General features: G+C 40.6%; 1 protein-coding gene across 1 annotated transcript in view; it reads left to right on the top strand.

The window, feature by feature from the left end:
• Nucleotides 1-12924: 12924 nt before the first annotated feature.
• Nucleotides 12925-27702, top strand: part of rap1gap2a (RAP1 GTPase activating protein 2a) — a 97505-nt gene continuing 82727 nt past the window's right edge. The window contains exon 1 of the mRNA XM_037677438.1: nucleotides 12925-13070. Coding sequence (XP_037533366.1) covers nucleotides 12943-13070 — 128 coding nt within the window. The 5' untranslated portion in view covers nucleotides 12925-12942. The remainder of the gene's footprint in view (nucleotides 13071-27702) is intronic.

Below are 27702 nucleotides of genomic sequence, written 5' to 3'. Positions count from 1 at the left end.
CCACTAGAGGGTTGGAGGATGAAGTGTTTCAGTGTAAAATGCTCTGTTGCTGTTCATTTATAAAGTGAGAAGACTGGAAACTGTTAAGAGTTAACATATATATTTTTTAAAACATATGGCTAAAACTACATTTGATATATTTTGCACTGTTTTGCACAAGAAAGAATTCTAATACTTGATTTGTTTATTATTTAAAAACTCTCTGGACCTAGTAGTGGAATTTTCTTAATTCAAAATAAATGATGACAAAAGGACACCCTATGCTTTTTTTTCATTCCTATTGCAAGTTTTATACCAAAAACATATTGTGATATATATCGTTATCGGCACCCTTCACAATACATATCGTGATATGAATTTTATGCCATATTGCATTTTCATAGTGCTTAGTGTGTATTTAGTTGATGTTTTTCTTAGTTCACATCTTAGATCTTATTACTGTTTTTCATTTACATTTATTGTTGGATGTAACTGGAACCCTGTGTACATAATTTCATTCCACCACATGTACCACATGAGGTGTGTATGACAAATAAAGAACCTTGAATCCTTGAATCCTTGAACCTTGTGATGGAGCAAGAGATGGACTGACAAGACTGAGCATCATTCTCAGTAATGAGGGTGTTGCTTCGGTTGTTCATGATTAAGAAAAGTTTGAGTCGAAAGGTAAAGCTCTGGATTCACTGGTCTGTCTAGATTTCAACCCTCACCTGTGGTTCTGAGGTTTGGATCTTGACCGAAACAACCAGATCCTGGTTGCAAGCGGCTGAAATGGTCTTCCTTCGTAAGGTGGCTGGGCTCAGCCTTAAAGATGGGGTAAGGAGCTCCGTCATCCTGGGGGGAGCTCAGAGTAGAGCCGTAAGAAGACAGCAGCCATTGATTGGTCAATGGAGATACATCACAGGAAGACCCGCCCAACAAAACTGCAAACTACCTCTGAACCGCCACTTCCTCATCGTGTTGATCGATGGCACCACAAGAAATGAACGTAATTACTGCGAGATATCAGAGATGATGGTTACACCTGGATTTATAAGCAGTGCAGAGAAAAGCTAACAAAATTCAAGTACGATTATAATGCGATTAAGGACCACAACAGGTGGAGTGGCTCGAACACAAAAAGACCAGTTATGATCCCGCCCACTGAGTGGGGAAACAGGTCAACCTCCACTGTAGTGGCAAATCACCTCCACCTGAGAAGAACCAAGAAGAGGAGAGCTGAGTGGAGCCAGACTTACCAATGGTAAAGTGTCATTTGGGATCCCCCCAGGTGGAGCTGGAGAGTGTCTCTGTGGAAATGGAGGTCTGGGTTTCTCTCATAGACCTTTAATTTGTATATGTTTTAGAGGAGTTGGGATATTGTTTTATTCCTGTGATAATGTGGCATATTTTACATAATCTAGTATAAATAGACTTTTGATTCAGTCCAGCTGAACTTTATTGCTTCTTAAGAAACGGCAAACCTTTGTTCCTGCCAGGACGTCTTAACTGCACAGTGGAAATAAATATGTGCACTGTATCTGCCCATCTACAATAAATCTCCTGGGGAGCAGTGTGTGTGTGTGTGGTGGTGGTGGTGGGGGTGGTGGTGGGGGGGGGGTTGAGCCTGCATCGCCCTGCAGATATGTGAATGTTTGACCTCTTGAACAATTACTGGACATTATATAATTAATTAAAGGCATTTCATTTCAAAGTCAAGACTGCCATGTTTGAGGTTGTATGTGTGGCTGAATGAGAGGTGACGTTGGTTGACTGGCATGTGTTTGTATGTCAGACACTTTAGGAGCTGTGAAGTGACAGGAAAGCCTGCTTGGCACCACACAGAAACACAAGCGTGTGCATGTCACTGTGTATGTTAGCAACAGGAAGTAACGAGGCGAGAGAGTTTGTAACTGTGAATAAAGAATATGTGACATTTAAACACCATTTATTTACATATGGATTTAAAGCAGTTTGGTTTCAAACTGGAAAATGACTGCACTCAGCTGAAATATAAAAATGTCTTCCTAGTGTGCGTTGGAAATGTAACAGAAAAATCAATGCTTACATTTCATAGTTATAAATGTATTAATGTGGCAAGAACTTTAAATCACAGAAAATGATTTGTGTTCAGGAAAAAGTTAACAGAATTATTTAAACAAAATAAATTCAACAATAATAATATCAGTTTATGAATCAGATGAAAAACAGTTTTGGTTGCAGGTTGAATGAATTGAATGATTAAATTAAGTCTACAACTTCATAAAAGGCCTATCACACATGAAATGTTACATTTATGTTTTTATTTAAAATTCATTTTATGTAAAATAAAATAAAATAAATCTTATTTTATGCTAATATATCTTGTTTTCTGTAAACTACTTTGCAGTTAAACAATAAACTTTTTTTAATTCATGATAATCCTGTTATTCAATCAGATTATTTTCAAATTTTGTCTCCAGGCAGAAACATGTTGGAAGGTTCTTTCTCATTGGTCAGGACTTCACTGTCAGCAGAGAAGGCTGAACTTGGAGTCTCTGCAGGAAGAGTTTGTTTAATAACAGACAGGAGAATTAACCAATCACAATGTTGATGTAGAGCGGGTGGGACTAAGACACTGGACTCTGAGGCATTTTTAATTTATTTGACATGAATATTTTTGATGCATTCAATTGCAGCATGTACTGTAAGTTCAAAAAAAGCACATTGAATTTGTATTCATCTAACAAAAAATGAAGACTAAACACCCCATTAAGGTTTACAGTGATAAATTTCAATATTACAGTTGTATTTTGGTTTCATTACATGATGGTATTTTACCAAAGCAATACGATCTGTGCATTAGTATAAATTTCACTGTGAATTATTGAAACTACATGTTGTACTTGAATGCATGAGGTTGGGGGAGCCACAGGGATGCAAGAAATCTTGGGACAGAAGTAGGTGGACTTTTCCAGGTTCTGTGTTCAGATGGGTTGTCTCTGTTTGTTGTGTTGGTGCTTATGTTCAGGTATTTGTTGATAGGCCTGTCACGATAACAAATTTTGCTGGGCGATTAATTGTCTTAGAAATTATTGAAATAAACGATAATATTGTTTGAAATTTCACAATAATTAGTCATTCTTGTCAAATTTAAGAAATGTTTTTTATTTTGTGTGTAGTACCTTTTTTGGCCACCAGATGGCAGTATAAGACGTTTTAAACGAAGGATGGATAGTGAGGGAGTGAGCAACGTGTCTCTAAGAAAAATGGGAGGGAGGCCCCTTGACATGACATGGGCTGTCTCTCCTTCCTTTTGTTCGGTTCTCAAAATGGTGGACGCTCTGTGATTTGAGCTCTTTAGCATTGCATTTGTTACACAAAGCTGTTAATAAAAAAGCAGTAAACAAGTTTTCAGCTTCTTTTTGTAAAAACAAACAAACAACTTTTTAGACAAAGGCACAGGTTTCAACCATGAATTTGGAGCTTTGACAAGACGGAGGTTTTTCCCGAGGTCAGCTTGTTAGCTTAGCTTGTAGCTTAGCTTCTCAGCTTAGCTGGTTTTAGTGATACAAAAACGTGATTTTGGACATATCCTGATGCATGCTCAATAATTCAGGTAGAAAAATCCAAAAAAGTTCAATCTGGTTCCTCTGGACATTCAAAAACAACAAAAAACAAAACAAAGCAAAAAAAATTGATTTTGGTGATTTGGTGATTTTGGACAGTTAAAACAGATTTTAAAGAGAAAAGAAAGGAAGAGGTCAGTGAAGAGCACCAGAGTTGAGACTTTTGTCATCCAGTGTCTTAAGTAAAAAGAAAGAGACACGAAGAAACGATAAAGCCAATAAATGAAAATTAGGTAGATAATTTTCATTTATCATGCGATTAATTGATTTATTGTTTATCGCGACAGACCTAGTTGTTAATGACTGTAAAAAGTAAAAATTACATCATAAGTTAGATGTTATATCTGATTTATAAAATAAATGATGGAAAGCACGTCTTCTTCAGTGGAGTCCTAAATTGTGAAACTAAAATAATGTAATGTAGGCTGGCTGCAACTGATTGATATCTTCTGTGTACGGGTTGATACAATATTTCTTATATTGGATATAATATTCCCGCCCTGTCATGATTCACCTGCATGTATATGAAGGTGCACAATAATGTGTGTGGCCTACAATACAGTCCTAAAAGCTGCAATTTTTCAAAGAATGGTAAAAGATAAAACAAAGTTGCAGAGCTCTCTGGTTGCAAACACTTCAAATTCAGGGAAACCTCAGCTGAAAATCCGTGCAATTTTTTTCTCATCATTTTCTCACAATTTTAAGTTGCCAGCTAGTTTATCTCATCCTGAATTTAGTCAAATTGTAACAAACCTTTGACAGATTTTGCTGGAAAAAACCAAATGAGTGTTTTCCCTGGATGCAGTTTGCAGTGACGCAGAGCTGGACCCTGGAGTATTAAACCAGACGTTGTGCATGAACATGTATGTTTCACATGTTTGTTACATTCTGTCCCCAGGGGTGTTTGCTCGCCCAGTTGAGCTGTGGCTTTGTTTGTTTGACATCACCTTGGGAAAACCTTCAGGTGGTTTTGATCAAACCAGTCCACAGGTTACACCAGTCAAATCTCCCATCCTGCTGGTTTTGAATTCAAAATCCATAAAAAGATGTTTACTGCAGCTCATTCTGAGTCGGTGCCAAAGGGATGCAGCCTCGGAGGTTCATCTGGAAACTGTCTGGTTGCCATGGAGCTCATCATACACAGAAAAAAGCTCCAAACAAGAAGCAAAAGTGTTTTTTTATTAAATCTCTGCAGTCAGCACTGCCTTTTTCTGGCTTTAACGTGTTCCCCGACTCCTGTCAGAAGGTTACTGAAACATCTCATGCAGTTAACTCCTGAACTAGAAATTGTTTCTCATCCTGAACCTTCACTGTCTCTAATCACCACGTTCCCTGAGATGCTCCATGTCAGCCCTTGAACAACATTCACCTTTTCATCATTACGGCCATGCACTCTGACCCAGCCGAGCTGCACCAGATGTGCACCGTGAATCACTGCATTATTCTGCCGTGCCAACCTGTCGTGCTGTTTATCTAGTTTTATGTCTGCGTCCTTGTCTGTCTAAAAAAGTTTCATCAGCGCTGCAAAGTGACCTCTAATGAAACACGTGCTTGCTCTCACCTTTTGAAAGTGTTTGTTGGAACACATTTTACAGTGCGGATAAACAAAACGATCCCGTTCAACACGAACTCATTAGAGAAATGAAAGAGAAAAATCAAAGCAGAGCAGCCTGCTGGCAAAGCTGTTAAATAAGAGACAGAACACGTTCGCCTATTCATCTGTGGCTGTGTGCGCAACACGTGGCCGGTATTTTTAATTTCTAACAACAGCCCTATAGAATGTTATATTACACCATATTTAACACATATTACACATATTATTCACATTCATGTTTTCACTCTTTTTGAATAGCTCGTTAAAGTGAGCAGCACTGCTGCATCCAACACTGAACACGTTGTCCAACAAAGTTCAGTCAGGTCCTCTGGATAGTTTTTCTGTTGAAACGTTTCGTCTTTCATCCAAAAGACTTCATCAGTCCGAGGAGCTGCAACAAACTCAGTCTTATAAATAGCACCTTTAGTGGGTCAACCAGTTTGATGGTGCTCAGATGGTTTCTGGAGTCTGCCGTCTCGTCCGCAGACTCTTTGAGGCAGCCGTGGTCAAAGCAGTTCAAAATATCAAGGATTGTTTACCTGGATTATTGAGCATGAACGTTGACATTTTTAACCACTTTGGCCATGGCTGCCTCAAAAGAGTTGGCAGGCGAGAGGGCGGACTCCAAAAACCATCCGAGCACCATCAAACTGGTTGATCCACTACGTGAAGGTGCTATTTATAAGACTGAGTTTGTTGTGGCTCCTCGGACTGATAAGTCTTTTGGACGAAGACTAAATGTTTCAACAAAAACAAACTGTCCAAAGGACCTGACTGAAATTTGTTGGGTTTATCGATCTGGATTATTGAGCATGAACTTTGATATTGAACACGCTGCTCTTGGTCCCCATCAGGTCATGACCTTTGTGTTTGTTTGTTCTGTAGGTTGAGTTTAAGGTTGAGCTTTTCAAATTTAGTTTTTTTTTTTTTGTCAGTCTTTTTTTTTGGGGTGGGGGGTTCAAACATACAACAAAAAAGAAAAAAAAACAACATAGAACAAAGAACAAACCACCCACCACCATCACCCCTTCCCTCCCACACCAGATCAGTCACACACACATAAATAAATTAAACAGGCATGTTTTCCACATACGACATAAAAGCCTGCCACATGTCCCAAAATCTTTTAACAGAACCCTTCAGGGTATATCTTATTTTTTGTAAATAAATATCATACATCACCTCTCTTATCCAATGTGTATATGCTGGGGTGGTGGGGGGGTCCTTCCAATTGCACAGAACCAGTCTTCTGACCAGGAGAGAGCCAAAATCAATCACCTATTTCTTGTACTTGACATTTTTTATCTATTTATTTATTTATTAGCTTTTCTTAAAATATCAACTCAATAAACTGTTTAAAAACAGAAAATTTAGCTTTTACGGGCGATAATCTCAGCTACACTTTCTGTTTTAGGACCATTGCCAGTTGTTTTGCTTTAAAAATGAATCCATGCACTTGGGAATGAATCCAAGTCCTGCCTCCGAAGAACCCTCTCATGAAACAGAGGCTCTTAAAGAGCTATGTGTTGTCATCACTCTGTGCTTCTATACAATGGTGAAATTAGATCTCTGCGTTTAACCAATCACACGTGAGATGCACTCAGGTGGAGCAGTGGGCAGCTCTGTACATGCCCGGGGAGCAATTGGGATTGGGTGTCTTGCTCAGAGACACCACAATGTGTGGGCATGGCGGGGAGTTGAACCTGTGACTTTCTGGTCCCAGATCGGCTGCCGTATCTCCACACCATCTCTGTCCCCCTGCAACTAAGTCTGTTGCAGGAACCCTTATGTTCCTTCAGTTTTACTGATCCACTGGATCAACATGGAGGCATCATCAATCATGAATGATCAACATCACAAACAAGCCAATGTCTCCTGACGCTGACGGGTTTGAATAGTGAAAGTTTGTAGTTTTCTAGATAGTGTTTTTCTAGACTGCAATTGAACAGGGAATGCAAATAAACCTTTATGTTTTTGATTATGATTACTGCAATTCGCTCCTGTTTGGTATCAGTCAGACCTCCATTGCACGACTGGTCCAGAATGCAGCAGCCCGATTTTTAACCAGTACAGGCAAAAGAGAGCACATTACTCCAGTTTTGGCCTCACTGCCTTGGCTACTGGTTCACCTTCAAATCCAGTTCAAAATACTACTGTATGTCTACAAATCACTAAACAGTGTCGCCCCCACCCCTTATCTCTCTGATCTGCTACAGCCGTATGTCCCACCACGTTCCCTGAGGTCAGCGGACCAGTTGCTCCTCACAGTTCCAGGAACTCGTCTTAAGCACAGAGGTGACAGGGCCTTCTCTGTAGCAGGACCAAGACTTTGGAACGAGTTACCTCTGCTTGTCAGACAGGCCCCCTCCCTCTCGGTTTTCAAATCCCGTTAAAAAACCCACTACTAGTCAGTAGCTTTCAACACCAGAGGATCTGTGTTGTGAACCTGTACGCTCCACACTGGTTTGTCGTCATATTTATTATCTGCAACATTTTTATGTATATATTTCTGATTTACCTCATTTTGTATTTTGCTTTGTGTGTTACCTGTTGTTCTGTCTGTACAGCACTTTGGTTGTCCTTGTCACTGTTTTAAGTGCTCTATAAATAAAATGGTATGATATGGTTTTTGTTGCAACATATTCAAGTGGGTGTACACAGTGAGGAAGAATATGGTACAAGTTTTTGTTTTTTGTCCAAGGCAACAACGAGTGACAGATCTTGGCGAGTGGAGGGAGTAATTTTATCAGGTGCAATGGTGGAGTCAGAGGGGGTTGCAATGGAGGCCTTGGCCTTCATAGATTCTGTCATGGTTTGAGGTTAGGAGCGAACCCAGAGTGCAGAACAGGGACTCAACTCGGCAGAAATACAAAAAATAGGATTTTAATGGTAAATAAAGTACAAAATAAACAAGCTGACGGGGCAGCAAAAACTTACATGAACACAGGAAGGAGGCACGGGGAACTCAGGAGACACGAGAGACACAGGGAACTCGAGGAACCAGGGAGACTCAGGGAAAGACTCAGGAGACCCAAAGAGGAGTAACCAACGAAGACGACCCGACGAAGAACAAGACAGAATAGGACGGCTTAAATACAGGGAGAAAACGAGACAAGATAACAAACAGCTGGGACGAGACACAGGTGGCACTAATGGAACTAATGAGGGAGCACGAGGGAAACAGACACAAACCGGGCCACAGAAAAGTACCATCCTTACAGATTCATCTTCAGCCACCCCAGTCATTTGAGAAAAGTATACTTTTAAGCAATATCAAAACAAGCAGTTTACTCAAAGTTCTTACTTTTGTCCCCTACTTTCCTCAAATATCCCTGCAGGAGAAGAACAAGTTCAATCACTTAAATAAAAAGTTAAATTAACCAAAAAGCTAGATAAAAGTCTCTGACTTTATTTTAAAATGCAGTCAAATAATAAAATAAATAATTAAATGTAAAAATAATTTTTCCCAATGCAACAGTGTAGTGATGGCATTGCGTCCCTCTGATGTTTTCCTGAGCTTCGAGTGCGTTCTCTTTGCTCCATAAAATAAATTGCATTCTCCAGATGAAAAGCCTCCCTGGAAGAGAGCAATAAGACCGTTGTAAACTTTACTTCACTCTTCCCAGAATGCAGGGCCTTAAAGCTGCTGGGGGGCTATGAGGCGACTTTTGGAGATGTTTGTTTTGGTCCCAGGACAACTCCATTTAATAGAGAAACAATACACTTGTTTTCACATTTTAGGTAATCTCCTGTAATGTGGCTTTATGTTTTATATGACAGAAATGTAACAGGATTAAAAACATTTATCACAGTGTTTGCATATTCATTTAAAAATTAATCTAAAGAAAAAAAATGAACAAAAATAAAAAGTTTCTGAAGATATTTTCATGGGTGTCAGTGCAGCTACTGCCCAAACCTTTAACATATATAATAATAATTTAAGCCCCCCAAAAAATCATCTACATGTATATTTTGTACAAGTCTGAAGTGAACGTTGAACACTTTAAACTTTAAACGGTCACTATGGTAACCACACAGATGGTTCTGTCACTCCCTGGCTGCCAAGACTGAAAATATGCATCACAGATGATTTGTGAAAATGATGTTGGATTATTTTGCTAATTTTTTAACCGTGAGAGGTAGAAGAGTTAACGGTCACATATTTTTTCATGTTTCGACAACATTTTACATAGGTGATATTTAAAGTGAAAAACGTCCTTGACTTCCACTTTTTAACAGAATATTTGGAGTGAAAATATGAAAGTCCATAAACGTCTGAATGTGTTGTTCTCTCTGCGTTCTGGGGACATTTGAGAAAGTCCTAAAGCAGTCAGAGACCCAGTGAGTGAATGAAGACAAGAACATGATCACATTCTGATGTATAATTTGGTTATTGACCAAAAATATTTTGGACGTAAGAAGTTAAATCTGGTCCTCTGGACATTCAAAAAAAACAAAAAACAAAGCAAAACAACAAAAAATGTAGAAACGTTTCGTCTCTCGTCCGAGAGACTTCTTCAGTCTGAGGTGCTGTTTTCAGCTCAGTCTCTTAAATAGACAACAACAACAAAACATTTTTTGTTGTTTTGCTTTTTTTTTTTTTTTTTTTTTGAATTTCCAGAGGACCAGATTTAACTTTTTTAGATTTTTCTACCTGGATTATTGAGCATGCATCAGGACGTAAGAAGTGTTTTCAAAAGTTTTGATTTTTTTTTTAGATCTTTCAGACGTTAGTGTGTAACATCAACTGGCAGGTGAATATTTTGTGGAAAAATCTGCTAAATCTTTAAACTTGAACTTCAGTTGTGTAAAAACAGTCAAATAAATCAAAATGCTGGTTAGATATGTAAAGTTCAACTTTCTGTTTAAACTTGAAATGACGTCTCTACAGTAACATGTTTGTGCATTTTTTATGTTTCATCAAAATCCCATTGATCTCCATTATTTCTTCCTCCGTTTTTTCCAGATTTTGTCTACGGGTGCAGCGCATCTTTGCTAAAAGTCACTGCATAATGTTTGTGAAGGAGCCACATGTTTAGTTGTTCAGTTTGCATGTTTTAGTTCAAAGCTGTGCAATATAAACCTGGATAAAATAATTCAACGTAGTAAGGACGCCTTAATGTTTGTGTTTTGGCACCGTTAAGAAAAAGAACAAAAGAGCAGAAACAGGTGAAAATATTGTGTGAAACTAATACGAGTGTGCACATTCTTACCCATCCATTCACTCGCTCACCCACAATCAGTCAGTCGTTTGCTCAGAGAGGAGGAAGAACAGGTGGCCGCGGATGGAGACAGAACACTTAAGATCAATATATTCTGCAGGAGATGACGGCACTCGCTCTGTTTGCTGAAGAGAAACAACCGAAAAGGCAACTGGCTCTGGCTGGATGTGGAGAACAACATTTCCACAACAGAAAAGAAACAAGCAGTTTATGAGGGGAATAATTTAAAACTAGAGGAATGTAGTTTCCTGTGAAAATGCAGTGCAGATACTTATTGCTGAAGGAGTTTTGCTGAAAGCTGCTGAAGAAGCAGAAAGCAGCTGAAAAGGTTTCATCTCTAAACTGTTAAATGAACAGTTGACATTTAATGAAAGCAGGGAAATAAAAGCAGAACGCAGCAGAAATGTGTAGAACAAGCTGAAATAGCCAGATAGAGGCCGAATACATTTTTTTTTAAAGCTGAAAGTATCATGAAAATAGCTGAAAATTAAAAAGGAGAGCAGAAAATAAAGAAAGAGGTTAAAAGCAGCATAAAAAGTTTAAATAAAAAAAACTCAAAAGTCTAAAATTTGTTATACTTGTTTGTTAATGACTTCTATATTTTATTGTTTTTGCCAAACTGCATTGTTTCCCTTCCCCTGACTCTACAAGTACCCGTTGGTGCTGCCAGGCCAGCACTGTAAATAAGAATTTGTTCTTGGTGTTTATGTCTCGTTAAAGAAATGTGAAATTAAAAAAAAGAAAGAAAATGAAATTAGCAAATATAAAAGCATAAACAAGTCTAAAATTAGCTAACAAATGCCTAAAACATAGCTAATAAAGCAAAAAAAAAAGCTGAATTTAGTAGAAGGAAAGTGAAAAGAGCATTAAGAGCCCAAGTTAGCAGAAATAAGCTGAAAAAAGAAAAAGCTGAAATTAACCAAAATAAAAAAAGCTTAAAACAATAGAAAAAAGCTGAAACAAGAAGAAAGACACTGAATGGAGCATAAAAATCTGAATCTAGCAGAAAACAGCTGGGAAACTGGGCTGAATTGAGCAGGAGGAAGCTGAAGGAGATGAATGAAGCTGAAATTTTCAGAAAGGCTAAAAAGAGCAACAAAAAAATCATTTTTCTGAAACCACATAAGGTGGAAATTAGAAAAAAAAAAATAGCAGAAAAATATCTACTGAAAAAGCAGAAAAAAGCTGTTGTTTCATAAAGGAGCTGAAAGGGGCTGAAGGAAGCCGAAGTGTGTAATAAAAGGTTTTAAACAGCTAAATCGTTCTACGGATGTGAAGAGAGCTCCATTCATTTTCAGTGAGAAAAACATGGCCAGAAAGGCTAAGTGTTTCAAAAAGTAAAAATTGCACAAAAATCACAAGTTGCAGCAGGAATGCGCTGAATGAGCTGAACGTTTTGATTCATGAATTATTAAAATAGAGCAAAAAGTGAGGACGAGTTGCTGAAAAACATAAAGAAGAAAAAAGGATCTGAATAATGAGAATGGTTTAAAAACATTCACAGAATGTACAGTCAACCAGAAGAAACTTTGAGCAATAAAAATAAAGTTTAATTTCTTATATCTGGAAAAAAAAAAGCAAAATTTATGTTTCTTTTTACTGTATTTTATTAGTTGATCTACATTTTAATTCCAAAGTCCTTGGCATCGGCCCTGCAGCTGACAAGCCTGTTTAGATTGAAATGTTGCACCGAGCGATGTGTGTGAGAGTGTGCACGTGTTTTTGTGTGGTGGGGGGTTGTAGTGGGGGAGGACTGGTGTGAGAGTGGCTGCGTTTGCCAAGAAAGGAAATCACCAAATTGAGCAGAGAGAGAACAAGGTCAGAGAGATGGATGTGAAATGATTAACAAAGTAGAAACAAGGACACAGAGGGATGGAAGGAGGCAGTCATCAGAGGAGTTAGAGGAGGAGGAGGTACCTCGCTGAGTCGGACCTATGAGAGGCGAGAAGGGGCGGGGCTTCCATGACAGGGAGGAAGGGAGGGAGGCAGCGGACAAAGAGGGAGAAGAAGCAGAGCATGTTAGGAGAAGGAGGGAGAGGTGGGAAAGTAGCGGCTGTCAGACAGAGATGCCGCTCCACAGAGAGAGGATCTGCGAGGCTGCACCTCTTCACCATCTCGCCGTGGACCACGATGTGTCGTGGAGCAGCGAGGACCTGATTCACCACAGGAGCAGAAACTGCAGATAGGATTTCACCTTGAGCTGGAGTCAAACTGTGTCTCACCGGACCTCTAGGACTACAACTAACTCTGATCTGATCAGTCCGTCTGCCAAAATAAAAGGAGCTTCAGCTTTGGTGGGTCTTGGACGGCAATCCACTTACTCCAGCACAGAACCGACAGATCATCAGGAGGACATACCTCAGGCAGGTTTTGGCCGAGGACTCTCACAGCTGTCTCCTAACGTAGACTACGAGATCCACCCGTCAAACTGGAGTCCCGCAAAGCCAAACAGGTCCTGCAGCTTGGCAACCCTGGGGCCGGCCTGACCTTGGACCAGCTGTCACCCCAGCCCCACTTGGCACCAGCAGAGGCGTCCGGCATGTCTCAGACCAGGGGACGGTGCCACAACAAGAAAGCTGGCATTCGGGCAGCTGTGATCCTGATTGGACTCCTGCACAAGTCTCGCAAAGCCAAGGAGAAGGAGCGAGAGAGGGAGGAGAGTGAAGGGTGGGTGATATTTATCAGGTGTGGGGTGGGGAGGGGATGGTGCCAGGGACGAGCAGACGGCCTGCAGTGCAGTGTTGAACCTGGACTGTGCAGAAAACTTTACTAGTCTGTTATCCCAGAGACAGGAGAGGGGTACGTTGGGCTCTTCGTGGTTCAGTAAGTTTGCGTCTGGTTGAAGTGAGCTCGTCTCGGAGTGTATTTTGAGTGAGTGTGTGTCTGCACTTGATTGTGTGTCTGGGCTGGTGGAAATGACACACTGAAAGGAGAGAGCCAGAGTGAGAGGAAAGTATGGAGGAGTGGGTGAGCGCAGGTTTGCTCTGAATGCTTCTGAAGAGCCAACGAGAGAGAGACTGAGCGAAGTAAGGAGCCGAGAGTGAAACATGACGGAGCTTTTCCACTCCTGCTTCTGCGCTTCGATTGTATTTGTTGGAACATGAGGATGCTGTAACACAAAGGTCACATGAGGTCAGCAGCAAACCACAGAACAGAGATCATTCTGCCAAACAGGGCCGCAACTAAAATTATACACCATTCAATTTGTCTGACTGAATAGTTCTTTTTAAATTACTTGATACATTGCTTTTCCTACTTTGGGCTTGTGCACTTGCTCAGGTTTTTTTTCTTCCTCATGCTGTGCAGCAGGATCATCTTAACATTAATACTACCATGAGCCACACGCAGTCAAAAAGACACCTGAGAATGTCTCACCTGGTCACAAACAGGGCTTAGAGCTGGCAGGGTCCAGACTGCCAACACCTCCTCTCCTACTGGTTCTTGGTCAGACCCGTTTCCCTGAGCTAATATTTGCAGCTTCATGTGTACGAAACAGTTCAAATGGAACCTGAGTGGGTGGTTCCAGACGGTGTTCAGCCTCGTCCTGATGGAGGTACGGCGTTATCGTAGTGAGGTGAATGTGTCATTGTGTGAAGGAACAATAAAATGTGGAGCACTTTGCTGCTTTGTTTCCACAACTATACCTAAAATAGTTATTGTCAACATAGACAGACATCATCTCTGACTGTGCGTGTTTATATAATCTAGATTGGCTGACCAACATCTTATCAGGACTACGGCCTTTCTGGAAGTGTTTCATGGACACATCGTACTGTCTTGACATCAAATGCATATGTAATGTGTTTATAAATGTGCTTGCTGGTAGAGTTTTTTTATGTCTTAAAAAGTGTCCTGATAGGACAAGATGTGTAGAAATCTTTTTTGTAATACCACCATCCTCATGGCTTTTTATCTTTTTCTATCTAAAAAAGGATTCTGATAAAGAATAAGAGGCCACGCTCCTGTAGCAGCAGCAACGTGCACTCCGCTCATCTTTCGGATGACTGTATGAACATAATCTCAATGTATCTCAATACAATGATAATAAACCTTAAATAAAGCTTATTCTGATTCTGATTAGACTGGGTAAATTTAACTTGTGGAGGTGAGGTTAGAGCTGAAGATCAGGATTCGACCCAGACATCCAAACTTACTTAAGCAGTTGTTTGTTTTTTTTTATTGTCAGTTTCCTTACAATGATTGTTTCTCTTTCTAAACATAATTGAAGCATTTTTTCATTCAGTCAAACTGCTTTAATAAATAAATATTATATTCATCTGAGGTTCTTCTAGATTATATCAATGGCTTATAATTCCTTGACCTTGACTTCATCGGTTGATGCCAAATATGTTGAGCAGTGTTGTATTTTGGTTTGTGGTGGGGAACCTTTCCATCTGCTAGTACACAAACATTTAAATCAATATCTGTAACATTGACTGGAGTATAGTCATTATTGTGTTGTCTGAGGTCAGTTGGCAGTGGTGGCCATCTTGAACTGGGCTGACTCTAAATGTAAATTAGTCGTAAATGTGCATCATGTGGTTACTTCCTGAGAGCTTCATTAGAGTACGCAAAGTGGTTGGGCACAGAGACATGAGCACAAACAATAATGCCTGCTTTGTTGTGGTCTCAGAGAGAAGAGGTGGAATAAAAAATACCCTCTGTTGTCATGCACGTTGTGAGCATGAGAGCTTGAAAAACAAGTGAAGTACCAACTTCCAATTTGTTGTGTAGCTACATCTGGGCATTAAAAAGATTACAATAAAATATTGGGTTACTACGACAAAATCCAAGATGGCTGCTTCCATAGATGTCCAGCCTTGTTGTGAGCATGATAATTCGGAAGATAAAAAAAAGGCTACGTACCAATTTCTGTTTTGGTGGATGGCAACATCTAGCCATAAGAAAGGTTACTTAACCAGCCGCCCCTATCATTTATCATTTGAGGAAATAATGCTTTCCAGTTTTTATATTAAAAGTGTGGTTTCCTCAAACGATTAGGGTGGCCAAAGATTCGTCTATGGGGGCCAAGGCAGTTGGATATACCTGAACAATCTTTGAAATTAATCCAATTCAAGATGGCTGCAACAGCTAAATGGCCTTAAACAACACAAGAATGTTTCTAACAGAGTCAGTTTTACAAATATTGAGATGGAATTTAGTGTGGTGGTTGCTAAGAGTCATTCCCAACAAATGCTCCGAGCACTAACAGATCATATGAAATCTTACAATACTATGTGAGCGTGTTCTTACTTATATATATATATATTTTTTTTATTCATTTCATTTAATTTCCAATAAAAACACAAATACAATTTCAAAAATAAAAAAATAAAAAACAAATATAAAATGAAAGGAAGCAGAAGAAGAAAATTTCTTATCATATCTGCTCCCTCATAAACAAAATCAATTCAAACCATCAATTTAAACATAAACATTCATATATAATACAGCAAAATACATAACTCATCAAAATTTCATACTTAACAAAATAGATATTAATCAGTTATATATATTGTTCCAACAAAACAGTTTTTATCTTTTTCTTAAATATAAACATTGACTTCACCATTTTAGCATCATCTTCCAAACCATTCCACAGACTCATTCCCTGTGTAGTAGTAGACCAACTCTTTAAACTGGTTCTATACTTGGGTTTAACAAAAATATCTATGCCCTTCAAATTATAACAACTCTTCCTTTTTACAAAATATGTTTGAATGTTTGATGGTAGCATGCAATTCTGAGCTTTAAACATAAATAAAAGAATATTATAATCCACCAAATCATAAAACTTAAGTATTTTCAATTGACAAAACAGAACATTAGAAGGGTGACAATAACACTGTTTTGTTATAATTTTTACAGCTCTTTTTTGCAGAATAAAAATAGGCTTTGTTATGGTTTTACATGCCGTACCCCAAACAGTGACACAATAAATTAAATGCGGGACTACAAGTGTATTATATAGCAAATATAAAGCATCATTGTTTAATAAGTCCCTTACTCTGTATAATACTGCATTTGACTTAGATATTTTAATTTTTACAAAATTTATATGACGTTTCCATGACAGTTTATCATCAATAATTACACCCAGAAACTTTACTTCATTCACTCTACATATCTCAGTACCATCAATTTTGAGAGAAAAATCCAAAGTTATCTTTTTTTTACTAAATATCATAAAATTAGTTTTATCAACATTTAATGATAACTTATTTAATTTAAACCAATCTTGTATTTTAACAATCTCTTTGTTTATCAACTCAAACTTCTGTTCCATATCTTTACCCAAACAGAAAAACGTTGTATCGTCAGCAAATAAAACACATTTGAGGATGTCAGATACTTCAATTAAATCATTTACATATAAAATAAACAATTTAGGTCCAAGTACTGAACCTTGTGGTACTCCACATAAAGTTCTGCATAAATTAGATCTTACATCATCCATCTGAACAAACTGCTTTCTATCCCTCAAATAACTGCTTATCCACTGTAAAACAAGACCTCTAACACCATACTGATTTAATTTATCAAGCAGAATGGTGTGATCAATAGTGTCAAATGCCTTTTTTAAATCCACAAATATACTTATACAATGTTGTTTTTTATCAATCGCTGTAATAATTTGTTCAATCAACTCCATAAGAGCTAAGGATGTTGAACAATTTGATCTAAAACCATATTGACTATTACTTAAAATGTTTGTTTTTTTCAAGAAATTTATCTAATCCGGTCATAAACAATTTTTCGAGAATTTTAGAGAATACACGTTTGTCACCATTTTTAAAAAGAGGAACTACTTTAGCTATTTTCATTCTGTCTGGGAATATACCTTTTGAGAATGATAGATTACAAATATACGTAAATGGTTCAATGACATGAATTATTATTTCCTTTACTACCACCATATCCATATCTTCACAATCCTTTGATCTTTTGTTAGCAAATCTATTAACAACCTTCATTATTTCCTATATTTACAAGGGTTTGAATAAAACAGCTCCAACTAATCCTATTGTAGCATCCCAGTGGGACTGTTCGTACTGCAAGGGATGCTGGGTAATGTTGTGTCAGTCGTGTGTGTATTATTGTGTCTGCTACAATGGTGGTGAGTGAGAACATAGTTTGTTCTGCTTGATGTCTTGTTCGGGTTTGATTTGACATCCATGTTGAAGTCTGTGGTGATGACTGTAAAGCTGACACCATGAGTCAGGTCTTTCCCAGTGTGTTTAAGGGAAAGTACCTTCCACCAAAGGGGTCTGTATGTGTGTTGCAAAATAAAAAGTGACATTAGATGAGCACAGCTCCATCATGTTCCTCTTGCTAGCACATGATAGCTGCTGCAATATTCTTTTGAGGACCAGTTCAATATTCTGTTTATTATAGCCTGTGTCTAATGGCTACTTTATCTTCAGCTCCAGATCTGATGAGTCTTTGTTTGTAAGTTCATGGGTCTCTCTGTGTGTATGTTAAAGTAAGCAAGTTGTGTTATAAAGGCCTGTTGCTATAGATGCGCTGCTGTGGTTATGGTTACATTTCCCTGCAGATTTGTGGTGGTGGGGTGCAACAGCTGAGTGAGCGTGAGCAACAGATGCATTTAAGATTCAATCCAATCTAGAAAGTTCAGCACAGAGAAGAAACCACTTTGATTCAGATCATACTTCTGTTGTGCAAACTGCCAAATGCTATAGCAGTATAACATTTTGTGATATTTTATGGCCATAATGATTCAGTGGTGGGCAGCACGGTGGCGCAACTGGTAGAGCTGCTGCCTCTCAGCGAGAAGGTCCTTGGTTCAAACCCTGGTCCAGGGGCCTTTCTGGGTGGAGTTTGCATGTTCTCTCCGTGCATGAGTGGGTTTTCTCCGGGTGCTCCGGTTTACTCCCACAGACCAAAAAAACATGCATGTTAGGCTGATTGGTAACTCTAAATTGTCCCTAGGTGTGAGTGAGAGAGTGAATGGTTGTTTGTCTCGTTTGTCTCTATGTGGCCCTGTGATGGACTTGCGACCCATCCAGGGTGTCCCCCGTCCCTCGCACAGTGATTGCTGGACATGGGCACCAGCGACCCCCGTGACCCAAAATGGAATAAACGGGTAAAGATAATGGATGGATGGATGGATGATTCAGTGGTATAATAGCTAATATCACAACATGGCACCATGACAGATTTGGAGGGTCAGTGTTTGGAACTCATTCACTGACGAACAAAAAGATGAAAAGAACAATTAACTGAAATCTAGAAAACAAATTGTGCTGTAATTAAGTTCTGCACAATGGGTGGAGTGGTGGTACAGAGGTTAGATAAGGTGAATTTGTGATCCGAAAGTTCAGCTCCCGTTACAGACAACACCAAAATGTGGGTGGGAAAGGCGAAACACCCACACCTGCCTCCACCCTCATTTGCCCCACTCTGGGCCCTTTGAGCAAGGCTGTTAACCCCCACCAGCTGCTCGCCCAGGCGCCCTAGATAGCAGCTCTCTGCTCCACACAAAAGGCTGTGATAGCTCGGTGGTCTGTGGTTGTGTCAGAAAAGACATCTGGCATAAAATAAATAAATAAATAAACAACTGCCAAGTCTTTGTGCAACTTGGTTCACTGTGGCGACCCCTGACAAAAGGAACAGCCGAAATAATTTTATTTAGTAGCTAAAAATAGCTCCTTGAGCTGTAACTGTTGCAGTGCCCCAACTTAGCATGACACAATCATCAGAAAATGTCCCATTCACCCTGAAATATAAGTCTGCAATGATGATTAAAACAAAAAGTCAAAATGTTCATGGTCTTTGTAGGGTCTTGGTGAAGTCTAAAACTGGGAAGAGCATTGTCAGTGCTCCTGACTGTGATAAGTTGCCGAGTGCTTTGAGCATCAGCAGAACTTTCATAGTGAGGTTGTGGTGTTTTTAATAAGGATTCAATTCAATTCAAAAATACTTTATTAATCCCAGAGGGAAATTATTTGTTGTAGTAACTCGTTATCCTCATTTCATTAAGAGATGTTATAGATACTGATGGCTGTAGGCAGGAAGGATCTCTTGTAAAGATCCATCCCACAGTGGATCCTAACAAACTGGCTGCAGATGCCGTCAGGTCTGTCCACCCAGACTCGGCTGGCCTCTCGGTTCCCCCGGGCTGTAGGACCGCCCGAATGCCGGGCAGAACTCCTCCCAGAGCGATGGCCACTCCTCCCAGCAGTCTGTCGAGCTCCTTGTCGCTGCGGACAGCCAACTGTAGGTACAGAGGGACGATCCTATCCTTCCGCTGTCATGAGCTGTGTTTCCTGATAGTTCCAGGATCTCAGTGGTCAGGCACTCAAGCACAGCTGGCAGGTAGATGAGAATGCATCCACAGAACATCCTTTTCAACTCATTTGAGATTTGGGGCTGTAGTTGAGATATTACTTGAGCTTTTGAGATGTTAATCAGCTGTTGTTGGTTGTAGAAAACTGCCTTGCTGCCATGGTTATGCATCATAACAAATGTCCAAAACTAAAAAAGTTTCAGTAAAAATCTTTCCAGCTGCACAGCATCTGATACCAGAAGAAACAATCATCCAAAAAATGTGATTTACATCCAGAAAAACAGGAATTAATGTTTCTAAAAGCAAAATCTCAGAGCTGCTCCAACATGCAGCCACCTTGAGCGGCGCAATTCTAGAACTTTTGAGTACTTTGAACTTTGGAGAACTTTAGAACAATTCATAACATGGGATGGAGGTACAGTATACTGATGTCCTCATTGTAGCATGGGGGAATGTAGCGGCAGCACATCCACCAGTGTGGCTCATCCATCAAGAATTAGAATCAGGACTGGCCATGCTGGCCTCACACCAGCTTACAACTCCATCACGCCCACACACCATGCTGACAGTATTCTGAGTTAACCATCCCATGCTTTTCATGCATGAATGAACACCACGCCGTGCTCAGCCGTTTACTGTTCGGGCACAAAACCAGAAGCACTGGTTCTTATTGTCAGTCCTGCTCATTCAAACACAGATACAAACTGTAGTCTTGTTCTAGAGTGGTGTGATTTTCTAGCATGCATGTGATGGGCTCAGAGACAGTTGGTGTGCGGTATGATCATTGGCATTTGTTGCCATTTCATTAGGGATTGTGCAGCTAATCCATGAATTAGCAGCATATTCTTTTTTCCAGATTTATTGCACAAACATGACAATAGTATCCAGAATAAAATCTGGAGAGCATCTTGAGGAGGAGAAAAACAGCAGAAGAAACTTTTTGGTGATTATTAAGAGTGTGGCGCATCATGATTGCCTCACAGTGAAGGACATTTTGAAGGCCCTATCGAAGGGGGACGTTTTATGGTATTGTCTCCGTCTGTCCGTCCATACATACATCTGTCCATATGTTCATAAACTTTCTCTTTCCCTCCCATAATTTCTGATCCACTTAAGATAATTTTATGAAACTTTACACACAATGCATCATTACTAGACAGAGTGTCTTGTACACTTTTCATCACTCCATCTTCAAGGTCAAGTTCTAAAATCAAGGTCAAACTCAAAGCAAGGTTTTTGCTTCTCCCGCTCATAATATCTGATCAGATAAAGATAATCTCACGAAACTTAAACACAATTTTGCCACATTTATTTAGACAGCATGTATCGTAATCTTAGGCAGCACGGTGGCGCAACTGGTAGAGCTGCTGCCTCTCAGCGAGCAGGTCCCTGGTTCAAACCCCGGTTCGGGGGCCTTTCTGGGTGGAGTTTGCATGTTCTCTCCGTGCATGCGTGGGTTTTCTCCGGGTACTCCGGTTTCCTCCCACAAACCAAAAACATGCATGTTAGGCTGATTGGTAACTCTAAATTGCCCTTAGGTGTGAGTGAGAGAGTAAATGGTTGTTTGTCTCGTTTGTCTCTATGTGGCCCTGACTATGTGACTTGCGACCCGTCCAGGGTGTACCCCGCCCCTCGCACAGTGATTGCTGGACATGGGCACCAGCGACCCCCGTGACCCAAAATGGAATAAACGGGTAAAGAAAATGGATGGATGGTTGGGTATCGTAATCTTTTCATCACCTAAGGTCAAGGTTATGTTTATTTCATAAAGGGACAATGAATATTAATCAACATGAATACATCACATAAATATGCCAGGTTTTGCCAAATAAGCTAATTTTCATCTGTAGCCCCCTAGCAGTTTGATGTAAAAGGTTTTTTTTTTATTACAATTAACATGCATGACATCTTTTTTTTTTTTTTTTTTTTTTTTTTAAATTAGAATATGCTTTGGGTTTGTTTCAGATATAGTGGACACGGGGACGGAAAACAAAGAAGATAACAAAGCAGAAAAGTGAGAGAAGAGTTCAAATGTAAAGAAGGAGATAGGAATAGAGGAGAGAGAGAGAGAGAGGGATAAAGAGAACACAAATCAACATCTTTGAAGTCTGCCTCTAGACCTGCAGAAAGAGAGAATAAAAACGACAAAACCAAGAAACCACAACAACAAACAACTTATACAATGATAGTTATAACATCATTAGAAAGTATTTTATACATTACATGGTAATACAATATATATTTGATAGCCACCACAACCCAACTGAGTGTGTATCTGATAAACACCTGAATCTAAACACCTGTGTGAGCATGCGCATCACTATAAGATTTCTCATAAAAATGTTCAAGAGTGGATGTGGGGACCCATAAACCCGTCCCCGTAGGACACGACGGTAACACAGGGAAGCCCGGAACCACAGACACACAGCGGCCCCCAAGCCCGGAACTCCGGTAGTCCCCCAACAGGGACACCCGCACCCCCCAGAGAGAGAAGCAAAGGGAAGCCCCGGGTGATCCCCAGCAACCACAATGCAGAAACCCCCCAGGAGGCTGTAGCGACGAGTCAACAGGCCCCGCCGGCAACCTGCCCCTCCAGAGTGGATCCGGCCATGGACACCAAGCCCCGAGTCCCGAGGTCATACCACCCCCCAACAGAGGCCCGACAGAGCCAGGGCACCCAGGCCTCTGCAGGCAGCCACCAGGGCGGGCCTGCACACACCCCACCACCCAGCCCCAGCTGCTGAGAGCCGCCAATGCACCGGCGGCAGGGGGGCCCACCACCGGGGGGGGAGCACGACCCACCAAATGGGGGGCCAAAACTGGTCCAAGAGAGGGGGGCCACCCAAAACCCAACCTGAGACAAACAGGCACACAGAGACAGCCCGACAGAGCCTCTGTTGGGCCGTCCATGTGCCCCACCTGCCCAAAAGTGACCGTAAGCCGGCCCCAGGCCGGGGGCCAAAGCAGCAGGGAGCAGCAGCTGAGGAAGACCAGTCCAGCGCACCAATGCATCCCTAAAGCCCCACACCGCAGGCCCGGAGAAGCCCCGGCACGCCACCCATGCCCCCCCCACCACCACCACCACCACCACACACACACACACACACACACACACACAGCACCCCACACCATGAATGTCACATCATGGCGACTAGCCAGCACTTTGTCGAAGTGAAGCCATGCCCTCGACCGCCGCCATGCACTACCAATGACCACACACACACAACCACAGCTGACCTCCCACCAGAACCCGGCAGCCACCCCAGCCAAAGGGCTGGTCATCAGAACCAGGAACCCTGATAAAAGGATCCAAACAATCCAGGAAGAACCAGAGCACCAGCCCCACGCCCAATCACCCCCAAAGGCCCAATACCCACCCACAGCCCAGACCCCAACCAGGCAGTCTACCCCCCCGCCCCCGACCCCAATTGTCAGACGGAGAATGAGGGTTTAAGAAAAGCTGGAAGACCCAACTTCTCCCTCCCCCCACTCAAATAAGATGTTGATGCATGTTGTTATATAGTGTGTTTAAATTTTTTTTTGGGGGGTGGGGTGGCGACTGGCACAGACCCACCCCCTCTCCAGAGAGCAGGCAGTGCCCGTTCACACCCCCAACCCTTGCTCAGAACCCTAAATGTCTACATGCTACATATGAGAGTGGGCACAGGTCCCGGAGGTGAGAATGATTACACATCCCACCCCCTATATGCCACCATGTGCCCACTCCAGACCCTATATATGCAGGTGTCGTGAGAATGTTATATGCGAGTGTCTAGGTTGTTTGATGAAATTGGGGCCCAGGTCTCCATGAACCACAGAGATGGAGGATCTTCCCCACAGCTCAGTAGTGCACCTGAACCCCAAGGTCCTGCTTGAGTGGTGGTGTGATGGAGTGGGTGGAGGAAGACGTCGGGAAAAAACAAACAAACATGCATGACATCTTACATGACCTAAAAGTTATGTCAGCTTCAAGGTCAAGGTCAAAGTCAAGATCAAATGTTATGCAAGGTTTATGCTCATTCTGGTCATTGCTATAGATCACTGAATTGCTGTATTATACTTTCTCCAGGGGCGTAATGTGCCATATGCCACACTCCAACCATGTTCTAATAGGTCACACAGAGCATAGCGGGGTCATTATCCAGTGCGAAAAGGGTCTAACCAAAAGCTTATTGACCTTTTAGAAGCGCTGCGGACATTTTTTTTTTTACACAAATGCCATCTTCTCTCTGTCTGCTATGCTAAGCTGCTGACTTTACCCTGATTTCCCCAGATTTCCTGTACAAACATGACAATCGTATCTGGGTTCCCTTCTTATTGGAAAGGTTAATACATGCACATTGATTTCAAAACAAAGTGTGTTCAACGAGACAACATTTCAGGTCCAGAGCTTTCCTCTAAAATGTCTTCAACTCATTAAACCTGGATGCTTCTGCTCCTCATATCACGGGTGTAGGCAATTATAAACACACAAAGTAGATCTATTTAACTTTAAAAACAAATATCCCTCTTACTGTAAACTTCCGTCTAGGTACGATGGGTTGATATTGAAATTTTAACTAATCAAAGACGATAGTGTGCAGATAATTTGCTTCTTTATCGATAACAAAGCTGCCTTGTCTCGTGTGAAACGTTTTCTGTCTGTCCTGTGTGTTTTTCTCTTCCTCATGTTTCTGCTCCTGTGCACACCTGACCCAAATCCCAATTACCCCAGGTGCTTTTCCTCTCACCTCATTAGTGTCTGTATATAGTCTTTGTTCACTTGCCTGGTGTTCATGATGTTCATGTGTCCTTTATCCCGTTTTCTCCAAAGAGTACGTCTTTGGCTGCCCTATGAGCATTTTGATTGTTTTGAAAATAAATTTTATTTTTAATTACATCCTCTTGGAGTTTCTTGTTACCAGCCTGCACATGGGTTCAAACCTAACAATCAGATCATGTCATCGAAGAGGCCAATTTGTCAAGATGTGATGAATCTTTCACTACTGTAATTTGAGATGAAACAAATGGGATGAGCATTGATTAAAAAAAAAACACACATAATTTGTCATTAGATTTAGTTATTACTTGTAAAGAGAATGTGCTCTGCTCTGAAAGAAGTAGTTGTTGTACTCAGAAGAAATTACATGTTGAATGCTGCATTTTGAGTTGAATGGTGTTCCAGTATCCACACTGGGATTTTACTTTTTATCACCCATTGCCAAATGTGAAGGAGTGATAGAGTATAGGCCCATGTCTAGCTCTATGTGTGAGTGTTGTTATCAAAATCTTTAATTTATAATGATATGGGTTTTAATTAAACGTTTTAGAAGGTAATAACTGAAGGTATATCTACAGCTGATTAATGTTTGGAGATAACTTGATTCAAGATAGCTGCCTCAAAAATGACTATAACTTATTAAAATGAACATTTATTGAGCTAAATGAGGTCGTAGATGAGTACGACTCTTAATGCATACTTTGAACTCCGACACATCTAGCAAAATAACATTTCTAAATGGTTTTATTTGTGCTACCGTATTACGTTTTTCAAGGTTTTTGACTTACTGGTTGGGCACGGTGGCTCAGTTTGTAGAGCTGCTGCCTCTCAGTGAGAAGGTCGCCAAATCGAATTCCGGCTGGGGACCTTTCTGGGTGGAGTTTGCATGTTCTGTTCGTGCATGCGTGGGTTTTCTACAGGTACTCCAGTTCCACAAACCAAAACATGCATGTTAGGCTGACTGGTAACTCTGCAGAAAGAAAAGCTTTGCAGAGAATGGTGAAGGCTTCACAGAAGTCTGTTAGTGTCAGTCTCCCCACAATCACAGACATTTACACCTCCAGATGCAGGAAGAGGGCCACCTGCATCATGAAGGACCACACTCACCCAGCACACACACTTTTTGCCCTGCTCCCCTCAGGAAGGAGGTGAAGGAGCATTAAGTGTAGAACCACTAGACTGAGGAACAGCTTCTACCCTGAGGCTGTTAGACTCATGAATGTCTAACCAGAATAATCACTGTGAAAAATCACATGTTGCTGCTGATCTGTTTCATGTTGCTGCTGATCTGTTTCATGTTGCTGCTGATCTGTTTCACGTTGCTGCTGATCCGTTCATTCGTGCTCACACAGACTCATGTTCGTGCTGTTCGGCGTATTGTTTTTGTACTACTAGTGCTTAGTGTATTTTTAGTTTAACATTTTTCTTACTTCATATCTTAGATCTTATCACTGTTTTTCTTTTACATTTTAATACTTTTGTTGGATGTAACTGGGACGCCGTGTACACAATTTTGTTCCACCTCATGTACTACATACGGTGTGTACGACAAATAAAGAACCTTGAATCCTTGAATGCTTAAATTGTCTCTAGGTGTGAGTGAGAGAGTGAATGGTTGTTTGTCTCATTTGTCTCTGTGTCCTTGTGATGGACTGGAGACCTGTCCGGGGCGTCCCCCGCCTCTCACACAGTGATTGCTGGATATGGGCACCGACGACCCCTGCGACCCTGAAAGGAAGAAGTGGGTAAAGATAATGGATGGATGAACTTTTTGGCTTTGCAACTTTTGGGTTTTGATTTTAAATGATTTTTATTTCTTTAAGCATTTAAATTTTAGATCTTTACAAATACATTTTCTTTTAGACTGCAAAGATTAACATGGTTCAAGTTCAAGAGCATAAAATGAAAATGTCTTCAAACACTTAAGAGCTGAGCCATCTGTTTAAGGGTTCTTAATGTGGAGTGAGGAAATTGTTAGATGCAAATTAAGAGTCATTTCCCTTTAAAGCGTGCGGCACTCTTCAGAACAATTCAATTGTTTTCAGCACCTGAACATACGTAGTACATGGTAAGTCTTTGGTTGACAAAGTCATTTCATCAGTATTCTGCAGAGGTTGAGTGGTTGTTAAACAACTGGCTGAATTAATTTCACCAGCATCTGGTCACAGCAGGAAAACACTAGCCAGGTTAATCTACCGGGCTTTACGGATCTGGTGCACATGGCAGCCTGTCAGCTGAGGGACGTAAACATCAATCTGAGGCATTAGTCCGCTTTTTCCTCCCATGTGTAACTACAGTTTACTTCATCGTGATGAAAATAAAAACAGACAAGCTAAGTCTCTGTTTGTTCTACTTGTAGGTTAGCAACTATAGGATCTTAAAGGGTTAATATTTTTATATACTGACCCTTTTAATAAAGGGTTAACATTCAATAAATATTAAATAAAAATTATTTTATTTTGGAGCAGCAGCATCGTTCAGAGAACATTGAAAACAGTCAACGTTTTTTTTATTTTGAAATGAGTAAAAATTTGTCAAGTCTTGTTTTGTGTCATTTTGATTTTAATATTGTTTCACATAGAAATTCACTGCTTTGTTGCAAAGAAGCAAATCTTGAAATGCAATTTCTTTGAATTACTATTATGGGTTCTGTTTATTGCATTTATGATTCAATCAAGCAAAACAAACTCATTTTAAAGATAATAGATGATTGTAACACTTGTTTTGTTTACTTAATGACTTTAAATGCAGCAGCACCGTGGCTCAGTTGGTAGAGCTGCTTGCTGTCAGCGAGAAGGTTGCTGGATCGAATCCCAGCCGGGTGGACTTTACATGTTCTCTCCGTGCATGTGTGGGTTTTCTCCGGGTACTCCAGTTTCCTCCCACAGACCAAAAAACATCCATGTTAGGCTGATTGGTAACTCTAAATTGTCCCTAGGTGTGAGCGAGAGAGTGAATGATTGTCTCATTTGTCTCTGTGTCCCTGTGATGGACTGGAGACATGTCCAGGGTGTTCCCCCCCACACAGTGACTGCTGGATATGGACACCAGTGACCTCCGCATCCTGAAAAGGAAGAAGAGGGTAAAGATACTGTAATGGAAGGACTCAATTGCTGGATGTCTGACCCCTGGGCTGTTGTCTTTCAGTAAATGTGGCACCCCGAGGAATTTAGATGAATAGCCCTGCAATATGGTATGGTTCAGTATGGTTTAGTTTGATACAATATGGTATG

This window comes from Nematolebias whitei, chromosome 6 (assembly GCF_014905685.2).
Source record: "Nematolebias whitei isolate Nwh7 chromosome 6, NemWhi1, whole genome shotgun sequence".
Lineage (NCBI taxonomy): Eukaryota > Metazoa > Chordata > Actinopteri > Cyprinodontiformes > Rivulidae > Nematolebias > Nematolebias whitei.
This window is presented reverse-complemented; position numbering and strand designations above follow the sequence as displayed.